A 17,972-nucleotide genomic window follows, 5' to 3' on the forward strand; every position below is an offset into this window, starting at 1 on the left:
TCTCTCCCTGACATCATCCCTGTCGCTGCTGAAGCCCTTTTCCTCTCTGCCTTTCCCACCCTCTCCACCTTCTCCCTACCTGGCTCCTTCCTCGTCTCTGTCCTCTTCTGCGTCCTTGCTGTCCCCACCCTGGCTCCTTCCCCCAGCGAGCGGCTCGCTTTCCTTTCCAGGCTTGCGCTCTGCAGCCTCGGGAGCGGCCGCGCGAAGTCGGAGGAACTGGTGCTGAGGCAGCGGTTCGCGCGGGATCCGGACTCGGGGACCCAAGCCCGCGCGGAGCTGGGACGGGGGCCAAGCTCGCCCGCCGGGCGCCCTCCTGCCCGCGATGGGCTGCTCCAGCAGCGCCCTCAACAAGGCCGGCGACGGCATCAGGCCCCGCAGCGGTGAGCAGGGGACCCGGCCCCACCCCCGCCCGGGCCTCGGGCTTCGGGTCGTTTGCTCCCCGGGTGTCCGTCAGGTGCGTCTCGTGCCCAGGCGGCCCGGCAGGGGGCAGCTCCTCCCTGAGGATGCGAGTGGAACCCGGAGCGGCGCTGCTGTGCCCCAGGATGCGGCGGTTCCCGCGCGCTCCGCCGCGCACGTTGCCCCCCGCGAGAGTCCAGGCGTGGGAAGGCCTTGCTGGGGGGTGTGAGCGCGGGGAGTTCGCCTGAAATCCCTAACGCGGTCAGCCACAGCGTTCTCTTCAACAGAGGCGGAATTTCCTCAATTGATGATAACTGCTGTTAATCCCTTAAACGTACGAGATTTCAGATTACTCCATCAAATAGGTTCCTGCACTTTTTTTTTTGCGGTACGCGGGCCTCTCACTGTTGTGGCCTCTCCCGTTGCGGAGCACAGGCTCCGGATGCGCAGGCTCAGCGGCCATGGCTCACGGGCCCAGCCGCTCCGCGGCACGTGGCATCCTCCCGGACCGGGGCACGAACCCGCATCCCCTGCATCGGCAGGCGGACTCTCAACCACTGCGCCATTAGGGAAGCCCCGGTTCCTGCACTTTTAAAGAGGTCAGATACATTTTCCTCTATCTTTGACTTAAGTATTTCTTGACGAATATGCATGTGATAAAAAAAGTGGTCTTCACTGAATCCTATATAGAAATTCAACGTGTTATCTAAGTGTCTACTGTATAACAGCCGGGTGCTTGGCTAGATGCTGAAGGTATTCAATGTAAGTGACCCTACTCTTGGGGGTTGAGGTTGGAAGAGACAGACAACAAACAAGTTAAACAAATGATTGTAGGGAATGTTACTCTTGGGGAGGGACAGAAGTGTCCAACGGATGGAAGGGTTTTTTAATCCTCTCAGAAAAGAATGAGTAACCTTGTCTTTTTTTTTTTTAGTAACCTTGTTTTAAAAAACATTTTATCGCCAGTATAAATAACATCCACATGAGTCACACCGTTTCATTTTTTATTCATGCTTTCATTGCTGTTCTAAGTTTTCGCAGATGTTGTTCTGAAAGAAGTGTTAAAACGAGTAACAACCAGTTGCATAGAAAATCAATTAATACACTGCATAAATTGCTCGATGCACATCTCGAATCCATCAACAGGTGTATTTTGCTTCTGATCCTCAGACAGTACTCTCTTGTAATCAGATACTATTGTATGTTCATTAGCATTTCAACTCCATGGTCTTGGAGGCCCCATAAATAATTCATTCCTGTTTCTGTAGCTCACAACTTCCTTAAATTCCGTATACAACCCTAAGCCTGTGTTTATGTGCTTTTAGATAAAAATAGTCCAAGGTTATTAAATGTCCCCTACATGCATTTACTCACTGTACCCCCAGTGCTTAACAATGCTTGGTACATGGTTGTTGAATGAATTACTTCATTTAATCCTTATAACAATGCTTTGACTAAGTATTATGCTCATCCCCATTTTACAGAGAAGAGTAAATAATTTGTCCAAGGTTGCGGGGCTCCTTGAGAGTCAGAGCTGGGCTTTGAACTCAGGTACTGTGATTCTAGAACTTGACCTTTCATCTGTTCTTTTCCTCCTTAAACCAGTTTGTGATAACTAGATTTAAACCTGTTTTTGTCTCAAATCACTCTGGTTCCCCATTAGGTGTGTGGTCATCCACTATGCAAACAACAAAAGAAATATAGTAAAGTATAATAGAGTATTTATTATAATTTAATAAATTTAATTTAATAGTATAATAGAGTTTATTATAGAAATATTATAGTACATGCACATAATATAGTCATATGATATAAATATAATAAATATTATCACAAGTAAAATATTTATCCCTAAGTATGAGTCAGTAAAATATGAAGTTTATATTTGCTTCCAAGTTTAAACTAGGAATATTTGGAGGACATTTAGCCTTAGAGATATTTTCAGCAGCTACATAGATGTAGAGAAGTTTCCTGTGCCCTCCCATAGAGCTACAGATAATCTTCATATCATAAGAGATTCTTTTAAAATTCACAATATCAACCTTAGAACTCCATGAGTTAAAGCTAAAATACATCAACTAGCCTGTAGACTGGATTTCTGTTTGTACAGTTCCGCCTAACAATTTTCTGTAACTGGCTTAAGAACTGTTATACATAGTGCAGTATTAGCCTAGAAGCAAAAGCATCATAAAATAATGGCTTGGACTAGATTACCTCTAAGATCTCTTACAGCTCTAAAATCCTGTAACACTAAAATATGGAGGTATAATACTTATTTTCTGGGCTCCAACGAATCAGATAGTTACTACTGGTCAGGTAGCTGTTAGGCTGAATAGGAATAGTCCATACTATTGATTGCATGCAGACATTTGCTCTGACCCATCAGACACCGAATCCCACTGAGCTGCTTTCCATCACCTCCAAAAGATGACTCACTAGGGAAAGAGATGTGGGGGGGAGGGGACGAGGACAGAGGTAGAGACTGGCCTCTGGTGTAAATAATTATCCAGTGCTACTCAAAGTGCAGAACAGAGCCTAGTAAGTGGTAGTCACACATAGATTTTTACTGAATGCCCTGAAATGTGTGAGAAAAGAGGCTTTTCTTTTCCAAAGGACAACTAGACAGATTGAATTTGGAATTTCTTGTGTTCATGGAAGCATGTTCTACATATTAGGACAATTTTTATTCCTTTCAGTGCCTTGAGGAACTGATGAGTCTGAACACAGAGATTCTGTTGACTTCATAGACATTAATGGACCCAAAGGTTTCCAGGTCTTTGGCATCTGAACCTTCCTCCCTGTGCTACCAGCCCCCTGCCTCTAGGTGTGATTACTGTTCCACTCTTTCCTAATATAAATGCCATCCATTTCTGGCAGACTTCTTCCTGAGATTTTATAGCTTAAGCAACAATGTGGACAGAGTAAACAGATGGTAATTATTGACAAATTCTTTGCTAGGTTAATGTGTACATTTCCACTGACAGCTGTAATCATGTGTTTGTTCTTATCTGAACTCTCACTAGCTGCTTGGAGTCCACACTGCCTAGGTAATAGGAAGAGGGTTGAATTTCACAGTTATGTGAATTGATCTTTGTACTGTAGAAATACCTTCAGTCATCAACCAATATTTTCACACAGTGACATTTCAGTCCTAAGTAGACAAACACTTCTTTGTAATTGAAGAACAAACATCATTAGCATTAAAATGAGTTTTATAGGCTTTTCTGGCATACACATATTATATAAATGGGATCACTTTCATTCAAGTGCTAGAAGTCTCTGGACTGAGTCTTGTATGTCTTTGTGTCACCTCTAGAGCTTGGCACAGAGAATGCTCAGTAAGTCTTTGTGGTGGGCCTGATTATTACATACAGCTAATTATAATGGAATATAAGAACTATGTGCGTGGTTCAAAAAATTGAAAACATTTGAAAAACGCATACAGTGAAAAGTATACCTCCCACACTAGCCCCACCATCTGCTTAGTTCCAATCACAGCCATGGGTAAATACTTTTATTAGGTTTTCTTTTTTTTTTTGTATATTGTTCCAAAGTTTCTTTATATACTGCAAATATTATTTCCCTCTCCCATCTTTATTCATAAAATATAGTGTATTATACCCATTATTCTTTACCTTGTTCTTTCAGCTAAAAATATGGAGCTCTTTCTATAATCTCTCTGTAATATAGAGTACTTCTTTCTCCTTTTTTACCCTCGTTTAAGAATCCGTTGTGTAATTTATTTACCCAGACCGCCAGCAAGGGGCATTTGATTTGTTTCCAGTCTTTTCCATTGCAAACAAGACTGCAGTGAATTCCTTTACACATACATCATTTTGAAAGTATGCAAGCATAACTGTAAGACCATTTCCCAGAGGTGGCATTACTAGGTCAAAGGGTATGCACATTTATAATTTTGAGAGCTAACTGCCTAAATGCTTTCCATAAGGGTTGTACCAAATTACACTCTCATCAACAACATAATACATCTTTTTCTAAAACTGAAGGCTTTTGACATTAGTGCAACCTCATCAAAACATGAACATGGAGCAGAAATCAGGAGACAAGGTAGGAGCACCCAGTTGGTTTCAGATACTTTAGCTCATAATCTCATGTAATCCCCATAAGAGCCTTAGTTTCACCAAGTACAGCTAGAAAACTGCAGCTTAGGGAGGATAGGTAACTTGCCCAAGGTCTCAGAGCTAGTAAGTGATGGACCTGGGGCTTAAGCCCAATGTGTGTGCCTCCAAAGCTCTTGTTCTTTTCACAAACTCCAGTTCCATCTGGGTCCTGTCCTGGTTCTGCTAGAACTCGTCATGTGGCTGTCCACGAAGGAGAAATGCAATCCATATCTCTTGAGGGGGTGGTTGGGTAAATGGATGGACTGATGGAGATGGGGATTCAGGGGGATGAGAGTACTACTGGAAAAAGCAGAGGGAGAGTAGGCATCAGGACCCATGGAATAACAAAGACTGGAAAGTAACATTGGCTGAGATGGACTTGAGAAGACAGGGTTGGGTTGTGAAGAGACTCTCCTAGTCATGCAGGAAAAGATCAACACAGCAAAACAAAGCTTTATTGTGTTCTATGAAATCATTCTTCTGTAAGATTGCCGCACATTCCAGCTCACATGTACACTTTCACTCTTTCCCTTTTGTGTTAATGTTTTACAACATCAAGTTTAAAATAAAAAACGAATACTTGTGAGGGTTCCTGAAAGGCTCACCAAAACTGATTAAAAAAACCATCAAACTTGGCCAGGCTTCGAATCCCGGTGTATATAAGTGTAGGTAATACAGGTAATGATTTTGTTTTTTTAAAGCGAAATATCAGAATATAGCTCTCCAAGTGAGTGTTAATGTCAGGGAAGTATCATGATGGCCTCAGAAGCTTCCTTACAGTCCCGGAGCTGTTGCTGTCGTTCACATTCCTTAAACCCTTCCTTGGGAATTGCCATCAGGTGCTAGAGATCATTCTTTTGTGTGTATTCAAGGGTGTCAGAGCTTCATCCCTTTAAGGATGAAGATTGCGGGGGGGGGAACCCCAAAAATCCAAACCATAAAGCCTCACATTGTTTTTAACAGCTAAAACGCCGTAGGCATTACGCTTTATGAAGGTGAGTGAAATAAGCCAGGTGGTGCTAGCGTACTCAGAAACAAGGGTGGTCATTGGAGATGGAGAAAAGAAAGGGCAACCTGTGTCATGGGGTCAAGTTCAGCTGACACCATTTTCTTCTCTGTGGAAGGGCCCAAGGGGCTGTAGGGTCCCCAGGACTACTGGACTGGGCTCTGGTGACATGGTGACTGTGTGGCCGTAGCCCCACATCCAAGAGAGACGACCCTCTTTTCTCAGACGACACAATCAACAGTCTTTGGGCCTCTCCTCCAGCCTGGCTTTTCTAATAAGACAAAAGCCCCCGAGGCCTGATAACATGCTCTTTATTCCTACCAAACACTTCTCAACTTTCAAATCTGTATGGCTTTACCTGCTTTGAGATGAGCAGATTCATATTAGGCCCGTTTAGATAAGTGACAGGTCCAAATGAACATTAAGTAGGAGAGGCAAGATGTATAAAGATACAAGAAGCATCATGACATCTCTGCCCTATCTATATATTTTCCAGGTCACCGAAAGTCACATTTCATTTATATACAATTTACTCTATGGCCATGACAGTATAATTCAAAGTGGACATCAAAATAGCACCAATTAACATCGCGTAAGACAGATAAGTATAAAATGAACTTGACTTCATAGGCTAAAGATTGAAATGACTCTCAGTCAAGAGGCTGCTCAACAAGGCTTCTCTACGACCTGAGCCCCCAGCCTCGGCCTGCTCCTTTGTGGCTGTTCCAACTTCCTCTCCCCCAGGTCCCCCCATGCCAGGCCCCTGGGGGTCAGTGATAGACCTGCTTCCTCTTCACTAAAAGAAAGGCCCTTGCGATCTGCTTTCTTCCCCTACAGTCATAAGGATGTACCATCAAATCAAGTTTTTTTTTTCCTATCAATTGATTGTCTGCCTCTTTCACCAGGACACTCATTCGGGGACAATACTTTTTCAAGCCTGTAATGTGTTTGTCTTTATACTCAGTGAAAAGGCCCTTTCTGCTTTCTCCAACAAGCAGCTTTTCTTTAAAACCCAGTCCTAAAGGGTCCCTGCAGGATGAGAACATTCCACCCTTTGCAGACCGCCCTGCTTCATCTATCTTCTCAGCCTTGCCCAGCTAATGCTGCTCTAGTCTATTTTTGGTGACAGAAATACATTTGTCCCTGTGCTGTATGTATCAGAGCTTCCCAGCCTGTGAGCATGGGATCCAGTGTGCCAGCCTTCCTCCCAGCCTCTAGGGAGGCAGGGTCGGGATGGTCCGAGCCCTCTGGGTACAGCTTTCTCCATGTGCCCCGTGTGCTGCACAAATACCATATTCTATGTGTGCTTGTGACATTAAAGAGATGGGAAGCCCTGGGCTAGGCCTTCCAACTGCTCTATTGCTTTCACTAGTAGTTTCTCTTACTGAGAGAGAACATTTGCCTTCAGCCATCCCACTGAGGACCTCTGTTGAAATGTCCTCCCCAAACCTCCCTCCTTGCTTCTTTCTCACTGTCATTGGTAATGATAAGGAACTTTTTTCCCCTCCTTATTCTTATCCTTTTCCATTTTCCTAAGACTGATAGGAACTGCATAGTTTCCTTTGGCTAATCTCCTTTTCCTTTGTTTGCCCTGGAGTAGCCTCTACAGACTAGATGGTTTTTTGTTTTTCTTTAATTTATTTTTATTTTTGGTTGCATTGGGTCTTCGTTGCTGTGCTCAGCTTTCTCTAGTTGCGGTGTGCGGGGCCTACTCTTCGTTGTGGTGCGCGGGTTTCTCATTGCGGTGGCTTCTCTTGTTGCGGAGCACGGGCTCTAGGTGTGCCAGCTTCAGTAGTTGTGGCACATGGGCTCAGTAGTTGTGGCTCGCGGGCTCTAGAGCGCTGGCTCAGTAGTTGTGGTGCACGGGCTTAGTTGCTCTGCAACGTGTGGGATCTTCCCAGAGCAGGGCTCGAACCCATGTCCCCTGCATTGGCAGGCGGATTCTTAACCACTGTGCCACCAGGGAAGTCCTTTACGGACTAGATGGTTGTGAGAGGCTATAATCACCTGTACACCTTGAATTAGTGTGTGTGTGTTTGTGTGTGTGTGAGAGAGAGAGAAAGATGTGGGGGGCACACGTGAAAGCGAGAATTTCAACATACTAAGAGACAGTATAGAGTTCCAATTTAAAATGTGGGTCTGGAGTTGACTGTCTGGGTCTAAATCATGGTTCAGGATCATTTATTAGTTGTGTGACTTTGAGCCACTCAACCTCTTTATGCCTCAGTGATGTCATCTGTAAAATAGGATTAACAGTAGTTCCTATTTCATAGATTTGTTCTGAGAAATAAATGATTTAATACTATAGTGTACCTATAGTACACTGTTGATTTTCTATAGTGTACCTATAGTACCTATAGTACCTATATAAATAAATGATTTAATACTATAGTGTACCTATAGTACACTGTTGATTTTCTGAGCTTTTTTTCTTTTTAGTAAATGTGTTAAAGGAAAGTGACAAAAATACTGTCAGTAATAGCACAAGTGGTACAAAAATATTCAAAAATCACAAAAGCGGTTATGTGAATGGCCCAAGTTTTATGAACATTTTTCTAAGGCTTCTAGAGCTTATTTTGCTAGGTTACTTGCTCCTGTACTTTTGCTACTATAATTTTTTAAAAAGAGACTTGATTTTAGAATTGTTTTAGATTTACAGAAAAATTATGAAGATAGTACAGAAAGTTCCCATATAGTCCACATCCACTTTCCCCTATTATTAACATCTTACATTAGTAGGGTACAGTCACAAGAAATTAACCAAGCTTGATTTATTATTATGAACCAAAGTCCATACTTTATTTATTTTTAAATTTACTTAATTTATTAATTTGTTTATTTTTTGGCTGCGTTGGGTCTTCCTTGCTGTGCGTGGGCTTTCTCTAGTTGCGGTGAGCAGGCTTCTCATTGCAGTGGCTTCTCTTGTTGTGGCGCATGGGCTTAGTTGCTCCGCAGCATGTGGGATCTTCCCGGACCAGGGCTCGAACCTGTGTCCCTGCATTGACAGGCGGATTCTTAACCACTGCGCCACCAGGGAAGCCCCCCCTCACTTCCCTTAATGTGATCTGTACTAACCATGGCAGCAAAGTCATCTGAATTGCATGTGGATCCCTAACCTGAGAGAGCAGTAGCAGCGGTCAGCTGAAAGACCTGGGCTCACAATCCTACTTGGTCTGCCCACTGCTTTTTCTGGGGGGCTCTCAGGGTACACTAACCACCCAGACTTGAGGTCCAAATGTCTGGTGTGACTCTGACTGCTCTGTTGCAAAATTTAAGTATTCCATCCCAGCCACAGACTTGCTAACTGCTAATGGGAATACTCCCTTCTTGAGCACAGACACCTGCTCTTGGCCGCAGGCACTTTTGTACTCTGCACCGTGATGGAGTGAGGCACAGACACAGTGGCTGAGCCGGGAGAACAGCCACCAATAAGAGCACCGGTGGAGCCGCTTGCTCAGAGCCCTTAGAGAGCGAGGCGCAGCGAGTATTAACCTTCATTTCAGATGAGAAATTAGAAGACCTCTTTGTCTTTTAGCCAAGGTGGAGGCTTAGCAAACCCAGCCAGTTCTGGGACATGAGGAAGCTTGAGAAAAATCTTGCTCCCCGGTATGGAGCTCACTTAGATCAGCTCTGGCCCTTGCTTCATTGCTGCAGCAATATACTCACCTCATCTCTTGTGTTGCCATGGCATGCTAGCGTGAGGACAGAGACCATACCCAATGTTTAAAGATGGGCAGCACTTCCTGCGGAGAACACGGGACACCCACACCCATCAGTTCTGTGTGTTTGTCATCCACTTTAGTCTCTCCTAACTAATCCCATCATGCCTTTGCCTGATAAACCCAGAGTGCTGCCATAGATAAGCTAACTATCTGGGGATCTTATTAAAAATACTGATTTTGGTTCAGTGGATCTGGGCGTGGGCCTGTGAGTCAACACTAAAACAAAACCCAAAAACCGCCCAGGTAATACTGATGGTGCAGGTTCTGGAACCACAATTTGCTTTAAAGCGCCTAAATCTTCAAAGTAGGATCACACTTCCTTTGGCTCACATCTGAGCTCTACTACTCCGAACTGTGCACCCTTCCCGGATAAATGTTCTTAATCTTTCTGTGCCGTATTTCCTCAACTATATAATGGAGATAATAATGGACTTACCTTGTGGAGTTGTTGGGAAGATTGAATGAGATAATCCCTGTAAAGCTCTAGGCACAGTGCCTCAATAAATGTTAGCCACTCTTGTTCCTAGTGAAGCATCATGGGCGAGGCCTGTTTAGGTTGGTGAAGTGTCACGATTTATACATATCAGAGACATAATCTTCACTTTCTCTCTCTTTTTCCTTGTTCACTGACGAGTCTTTGATTGTGTAGACTGGATTTCTGCTCAAATGTTGGATTCCCATGTGCCAATAATGACCATCAATCAATGAAACTTGCCTTTTTTAGTACAAATACTGTGGATAATTTTTAAAATGTTTTATGCAATCACTGTAAAATACCTTTTTTGAAATAAGAGTTTATCTGATGGGAGTCTAGAAGAAACCAAAGAAAATGAAACTAGAAAATCATATCTGAAGGCGGTGACTATTTGTTATGTTTGATGACTGGCTCTGTAGCTCTTCAATGTCAGCCTCTCCCCTAGGCAGAAGCCCCCCATCTCCATGTGTACTTATCAAGTATTCCAGAAGTATCTTTCCAACTACATGTTCTTGTTACTCTGTAGTTAAATTTCAAAATTAGATTTACCTTCAAACTTTATTGCATTTACCTTGTGATATCAAAACTAATTTTAGGGACTTCCCTGGTGGCGCAGTGGTTGGGAATCCGCCTGCCAATGCAGGGGACACGGGTTTGATCCTTGGTCCGGGAAGATCCCACATGCCGCAGAGCAGCTAAGCCCGTGTGGCACAACTACTGAGCCTGAGCTCTAGAGCCTGTGAGTCACAACTACTGAGCTTGCGTGCCACAGTTACTGACTCCTCTGCGCGCCTAGAGCCCGTGCTCCACAACAAGAGAAGCCACCGCAACGAGAAGCCCGTGCGCCGCAGCAAAGAGTAACCCATTACCTAGAAATGGTGGCAGCAAGGGAAAATACCAGGATGCCCTTTCTCATTGATTCTCTAGAAAACTCAGCAGACAATCCAGTGAGGTCTTTGGGATGGCTGATGTGCCCTAGCCATGGATTAGGAAATATTGACCTCAAGTTTTTCTCCTTGCTGGGTAGAAACTTTTCATTTTTGATTAGGGTAATGAACTGAGTAGAAAAGCTTCCACCATAATGTGAATTTCAGGTATGTTAGTTCTGGTTCTAATCCCTTCTGTAATGCTGCCTAGTATTTAATTTCTTTGTGTGCCTATCACAATGGTGCTTGCAACAAGGGTTCTGTTAGTTCAGCTGTCACAACAAATTTGTGCAGGGATCAATTTACAACAGAATCAAGAGAGATAATGAGCACCGAAGGATTAGGCCCAGAGCAGTGTATGATTTGATAAAATGTAGGGTTCAGAAAACAGTCACATCCTTAAACAACTTCGGGTGTGGAAACAATGCATCTGTCCACAATATTTATTACATAAAAATACAGATTAGGCATAAAATGTCTCCTGTTTTTGAACAAAAGATCTCACTGCTTTTCAAGTTAGAGTGCTAGAAGAAATGGTGTAGAACGTTCTTCCACCTCAAGGAGTTATCCTGGGGATTCACAAAACCACATGGACAGAGCGTGGAGACCCTTGGGTAAGAGGTCGTGCGTAGGTACCAAGCTGTGCTTAATAAGGGAAGTAGCTATTATTTGAAAATCCTTGCAGACAGTAAAGTCTAGGATGGCGAGGACCAGATCTTCCTTGTTAACTGCTGTAACCCTTGTGCTTAGCCCAGAGCAGGCATATAGTAGGCACTTGATCAATACTTGATGAATAAACGAAATTAAAGCCAACAAACAGAATGAAACATATTTGTTTATATAAAAGCTAACAGTGGCCTTTTTTAATGCCAGTCAAATCCGGTCAAATCATGGCTGACATGAATACTACTTCACTCTCTATCAACAATCATGATTTAAAACTTACCATTAGTAACAACAGAATTTTATAGGTCAACAGTGACAACTCTACAGTGTTTAGGGGACTGTTTATCCAAGCTCTTTAATGTTGCAGTTCATTCTTTCTGTTGCTAAATTAGCTATAATTTATTGACTACTACTGGGCTACTGCTGACCCACAGAGGACCTTTATGAAATCAGAAAACGCTGCCCTTCCCACCCCTGATGCATGCAACCTTGCTGGTGCACACAGGCTGGAGTTCATCTCTCCCTTGCCCCTTCAGCGGGACACACCCCATGCATTGAGAAACCTGCAGAGCCGTTGGCTGCGTCCCTGTTTACTGAGTACCTTCTCATGTCACATACCATGTTGAGTAATCACACACATATCACCTCAGAATTATCAATGACCCTAACAAGCCTGAAAGGCAAAGATAATATCCCCACTTGATAGATAAGGAAACCAGGTCCAGAGAGTTTCGTAACTTGTCCATGTTGCACAGTTAAGTAAATGATGGGATGAGGGGTCACACTGAACATCAGAACAGTCTGGAATGTCCTGCTCCAGCTGAAGAGGAAGGAGCCCAGATGGATCCCCAAATTGTACTTCCCTCAGCAGCTGGAGATAAAAACATTCCGAAGCATAAGAAAGGAAGTTTTGTGGTCACTGTAGTCTATAGTATTGTGTCCTCTGAGAGAGGGTTTGAAACAACCGTTTGTTTTCCAACCCTTTTCATGTATTGACTCTGATCTTTCTTTTTTTCTGAATAGGCTCAGAGAAAGGTACCAGGATTAGGATGAATGGAATTACCTTCCCTTTCTGTGTGTCCACCACGGTCTCTTCCTTGCTAGGGCTGGCAGGTGAAGTGTAACGCTCTCCATGGCTAGCTTGCTTGGCGTTCAGGGGGTGCCAGTCGCTGTGCTGGTGTTTTCCAGGTATTAACTCGTGTAATCCTCACAACAGCTCGACCGCTCCTCTTCCCACTCTACAGGTGATGAAACTGAGGCACAAAGAGGCTTAACAAGGCTAGTAAGTGGAAGAATGAGGATTCCAACCTAGTACATTGGAGGTGTCATTTTCAAGATCATAAGATCTCTGTCCTCCCTTTTAGAGCAGATTACTCTCTTCTATCACGTAGGAAAAAGAACTACTGAGTGATTAGTGAGGAGTTATTAACTCCAAAATACACTTATTTCAAAATTCAGAGTGCAGTTAATCAACATGAATTACACAATGAGTGTGTCACTACACTTTTCGCATTTTCTCTAATTTTTGGTGATCATTTTAAAGATGTTTTAGCTTTTGGGGCTACCTCAGAAAAATGTTAGAGACAGTGACTTCTTCTGTAATATTTCCCAGCTTGGTTGACTATTTTCAGGTTACAGTATAAGAATATTATATGTTGAGGACATTTCTCTACTTCACGTATGCCAGTAAGATTAGAAAAAGTACATAAGAATGAAAATCGATACTGTGATCATGGGCATCAACGTTCTAGTTATGGCAAAAATTGATAGATCCTTTGGAAACTTAAGACACCATTTGTGTATAAATAAATTTTCACAAAGCTTTTGGTTTTAGGGGAAAAAAACTTGACTTAGCCTGATAGCATAATATATTTTTCAAAATATAAAATTGAGTGGCTATGATTTGGGTGTGTCAACACATTTTTTCCTTCAAGCTTTCTGCTCTAGAAGAATGATGACGATCGAATGCACCCACAGCTGGCACAGCTGGATGAAAATCATTCGTCTCATTTAACTGACAGTACTGATCACTGTAATAACTAGTTTAGCAGAAAATATAATTCGGCAGACATCTGTGATTAGCATAATAATACATTTCCTTGTCAATTCCCTAACGCAGCCATCGCCTAAACATCCTTTGTATGGTATCTAAATGAATTATCTTGTCATAATGAATTTCTTTATAGACCTGAGAAATTGCTTCTGTTAAGTTGCCTTCTGTGCTATTAATTTGAAGGCTTCGTGCATAATGAGGCTGGAGGGGGAGGCGAAGGCTAGTCCTCCTCCCAGCTCTGGACCCCAGGCCCACAGCCTGTGTCCTGTGTCTCACAAAATCCTCTCTGAACTCTGCTTCTCCGGCTTCGGGCTCTAATTCCTTTCCACTGGGGGATTCAAACACAGTCGCAGAGGTAGGGTGGGAGACTATTTGATGTGAATAAATGTATTAAAAAGAGAAACAATTGGCAGTGAAATGAAGTAATGAGAATACATAAACTAAGGACGTGAAGATCCATGACAGTTACTAACTCGGGAAAAACAAACTAAAACTTATTTACACAAGTAATAGTTTACTACATGGCTCAGTTCTTCGTAGCAGACATATTCATTATGTGTACATATAACTGAATATCGATATAACCCAAATTACAACATGATTACTATTGTATTTTATTTTTTAAAAAAATTTATTTATTCATGTATTTGGCTGCATCGGGTCTTAGTTGCGGCATGTGGAATCTTTCTTGCGGCATGTGGGATATTCCATTGCAGCGTGCAGGCTCCAGAGTGTACAGGCTAAGTTGCCCCACAGCACGTGGGATCTTAGTCCCCCGAGCAGGGATCGAACCCGCGTCCCCTGCATTGGAAGGCGGATTTTTAACCACTGGAACACCTGGGAAGTCTCATGACTACTATCTTAAATCATTACTAATATGCAATTACTGAATTGAAAGGAAATGTGAATGTGTAATGGGAGAGGGTGAAGGATGATGGAGGTGCGGAAAAAAAGAGCTAAGTCTTTATTTTCCATAGTGGGAGTTAGTTGAAATGCCCAAACTAAAAAATAATGAAGTAGCAATTCACTTAGAGATACAGGAAAAAAAAGTATCCCTCCCAGACAGCTAAATTTGACCCTAGAGAAGGGGAAAAGAGAGAGCAGACCTGAGTCTTAGTTGTATGTCTTAACTTACATTAAATAAGCAGGTAACTCTTTAAACGATATGCATATATAGCTGGGGTCAGGGGTAACTTAGGGAAAAAAAGAACAAGAAAAGATGAAAAATTATCTTTGGGGAGAAAAAGGTAGAAGAGGAAATATATCACCTAGAGGCCCATTTTAACATGCTGGTTTATTTTCTTCCAGTATCTCCCCCTCTGTTTGCTTTTCCTGTCTTTCTCCTTTCCAATGATCAACATTGCTATACTCATACTGTATGTAAAATTGATAGCTAACTTATTGAGCACACAGTTGCACAGCAGACCTTATGCTAATATACACTTTATGTCCATTATTTTATTTGATTAACCCAACTGGGAGTGCTGATTTTTTAACTTATTATATAATAATTATTTTATTATTTTAGCATATGGTCTTCATAATCATCTTTTTCATGGCACAATAATATTCCACCCAATGGATTATTGATCTTTCCCCCAATTTATTAGACTTTTAAGTTGTTTTCCAGATTTTGCTGTTATAAAGACTACTGGGATGATATACTTTCCCCCAGAGCATTTCCCTGAAGTTTCTGCTTTTAGGGTAAATTTCCAGAAGTAGGATCACTGGGTCAAAGAGTATAAACTTGTTGCCACGTTGCTTTCTTAAATTGTCCAGAGGGCACTTATGCATTCATTGTTTAATGTGATATGATGCCTCTTGCAACTCTGACGTAGGTAGGAGAGACAGATTCACTGCCATTTTATAGATATGATTATTGGGAGCTAAGTTCCCAAGGTCACACAGTTGGGGGAAGAGCCAGAATTAAAATGCATGTTTCCCAACTCTTTCTTGATTTCTCTTCTAACCAGGACCCCCAAATGAAATGAAACTCAGGCTGGACTGTGCCTGCCACTTTCTCTCCCAGACATCTTAGTTTTGACCTAGTGGGGCTTCTCTGTCATGGGACCCTTTCCTTTCACTGAGGGCCATTCTGCTTTAGGGGGAAGGTAAGACCTCTCTAGCAGCCCAAGGACCACTTCTTGGGCTATAAAATCTTCTACCAAGCCTAAGGAGGAGAAAGGGTGGGGCAGAGGAAAGAGCATGAGGAAACAAAGGGTACTAAATTAGAATATGGAACTGGAGTCATGAGAAGGTGCACAAGGAACAAACAGGAAAAAAACCTGTGATTTTGGGGGATCTTCATGCTTAAGACTAGGTATCTGAGCTGAAAACACTAAAGAGATTTGACTTAGGGCATGTTAGGGTCATGGTATGGCCTCTCTGTTCTCAACTGTACTGTACCCAGGACTGTCTTGAACTGTTAAATCTACTTCTTTATAGCAATACACTTTCTCAGGATAGAAACTAAACAAGAATTTGTATTTTTTTCTTTTCAAATGAATGATAAAAAGTAACTTCAAATATGTATTTTTCAACCACAGAAGAAAGTGAGTCCTGCTTTGTCCAACCAAAACCACGCACACTGGGAAGAGAATCTACTTTATATGGCAAGGTACAAAACGAAAGCCTTCCTCGACTAGAAAAGCTCAAGATTTCAGCTGTGTCTACAGCTAATGGTGTTAAATCCCTCCATGAACAGCCCCTGGCAAAGGATGCTGCAGACCCACCAGGATCCACAGAGGAAACTCAGCCTCTTAAGGGACTGAAGGAGTCTGGGTCACCTCAGCCAGGTGGCAAAGATGATACTCCAGGAGCAGGAGAAAAGAAGAAGGACGTGGAAGCAGTGACAGAGGCTCAGCCTTTTAAAGGAAACACTGAGACCGAAGCTTTAGGAGCAGAAGCTAAGAGTCAACCTCTGAGGACAGCGGGAGAGAGGGACTCTCCTGGAGCAGTGGAAGGTCCTGAGAATCCACAAGCTGCCGGAGAGATGACACCCCTAGGAACAGCTGAGAAAATTCCACCTCTGGAAGCAACTAGAGAGCTACAATCTCAAGAAGCTATGGGGACGGATGAACAGTCCCAACTCCCAGAAACAGTTCCCAAGGAGACGGAATCTCCAGAAATATTGGAAGGAAGTCAGCTTGTGGAAACAGCTGAAAAGCAGCAACTTCAAGAAACACTGGGAGAAGATGACCAGTCCCAACTTCTAGAGATGATTCCCAGAGAGAATGGAACACCAGAAGTATCAGACAGAAGCCAGCTTATGGAAACAGCTGTCAAGGATGATTCGCTCCATAAAACTCCTGAAGGTCCAGGAAACATGGAGCAGATCCAACCTGAAAGAATAGTTGGAAACATGGAACACCCAGCAGAAATTCTAGAGACAGGGGCAAATGTGGAAACGGTCAGGAATATTCATGCTAACGAAGAGGACCAACACGTTGAAGGTAAAAGTCATGCTGTCACAGATTCAGGTTGTTTAGGTGTGCTCCATAAAAGATCATCTCTGGGGGACAGGGGTGGCTGACACAGCCCCTCTAGTCTCTGTTTCAGTGGTTGAAGTTCATTTGACCCAAACCAAAAAGGATTCCATACTTGAAAAGCAGGCATTTGACTTTCTGGCACAAATTTTCTAAAGCATAGTCTGTGTCCAGATTTGTAACCTAGAGCTTCATTGTTGAATAAAATGGAATATTGAAGGAATGTTAAATTTCTGAATTTTTCCGAGTTCACTCTTCATCAGGCCCCATGTATGGCATGAGGATACAAATTAAAGATGGTCAGTGGAGGAACTGACTTTTTAATGAAAGAACACACAAATAATGCCTCTTAGAGTGTCACTTTCATCTTTGCACTCTCATCCTTAGAAAATTACTGTCAGCCTGCTCCTGTCCTCCTATAGTCTTTTTATCTTTATTAGAAGACTAGAGAAATGTACTATGTCTTAGCAAATGGTGTTTTTTTTAATGTACTTTACCAGTATAAAGCAAATGGTATCTATACTGTTCTTTACTGGAGTTATAATAAAAAAAATTCTTCTAGGGCAGGATTTACATTTTGGTAAATTTTGGCTTCACCCTACAGTATAATTAAATGAAACATTCATCTGTTTTTTAATTCTCTCATTAGTTAATGCAGCAGTTTTTGAGTGTCTAATCATCTGCTAGCTGCAGGAATAATGGGTTAGTCCCTGTTCTCAAGGGGCTCACAGTCTAGCAGGGAGAAGGCAGAATTAAACAAAATACTACAGTCTACTGAGGTAAGTGCTTTAGTGAAGGTATATAAAAGTGCTCTGGGAATAACAAGGGAGAAGCTAGTAAAGGTATATATTTGTTAGATCAGGGTTGGCAAACTCAAGTCTTTAGGGCCTAGGATAATGACAGCGGGTGAAGTGAGGGGCACATGTAATGCTGTGGGAAGTCCCGGGCACCTTGGTTAACAGGAGCACCATCCTATCAAAAGAGGCAGCTGCTTCTGGGCTCCACTCAAAGCACGGGGACCAGTGTTGCCCAAAGTGACTTCTTAGGGAAAAATTTGTATGTGCAATGGCCAGGCTTTTAAATGTTTAAACTCTTTAAAAGTTCAATGATTGTTTCTTTAAA

The 17,972-nt window shown here is 42.6% G+C and overlaps 2 protein-coding genes across 5 annotated transcripts in view; one reads left to right on the top strand and one right to left on the bottom strand.

Annotated features, from left to right (window-relative positions):
• The window catches only part of ERICH5 (glutamate rich 5), a 24,093-nt gene continuing 6,121 nt past the window's right edge, over positions 1 to 17,972 (top strand). For all 4 annotated transcript variants that reach the window (XM_033843215.2, XM_073794613.1, XM_073794614.1 and 1 more), the window contains exons 1-2: positions 1 to 380; positions 15,912 to 16,817. In XM_033843215.2, coding sequence (XP_033699106.2) covers positions 323 to 380; positions 15,912 to 16,817 — 964 coding nt within the window. In that variant the 5' untranslated portion in view covers positions 1 to 322. The remainder of the gene's footprint in view (positions 381 to 15,911; positions 16,818 to 17,972) is intronic.
• Positions 11,464 to 17,972, bottom strand: part of RIDA (reactive intermediate imine deaminase A) — a 27,409-nt gene continuing 20,900 nt past the window's right edge. The window contains exon 8 of the transcript XR_012327278.1: positions 11,464 to 12,565. The gene's annotated coding sequence lies outside the window, so the exon portion shown is untranslated. The remainder of the gene's footprint in view (positions 12,566 to 17,972) is intronic.

The sequence above is a fragment of the Tursiops truncatus genome, chromosome 17, assembly GCF_011762595.2.
Source record: "Tursiops truncatus isolate mTurTru1 chromosome 17, mTurTru1.mat.Y, whole genome shotgun sequence".
Taxonomy (NCBI): domain Eukaryota; kingdom Metazoa; phylum Chordata; class Mammalia; order Artiodactyla; family Delphinidae; genus Tursiops; species Tursiops truncatus.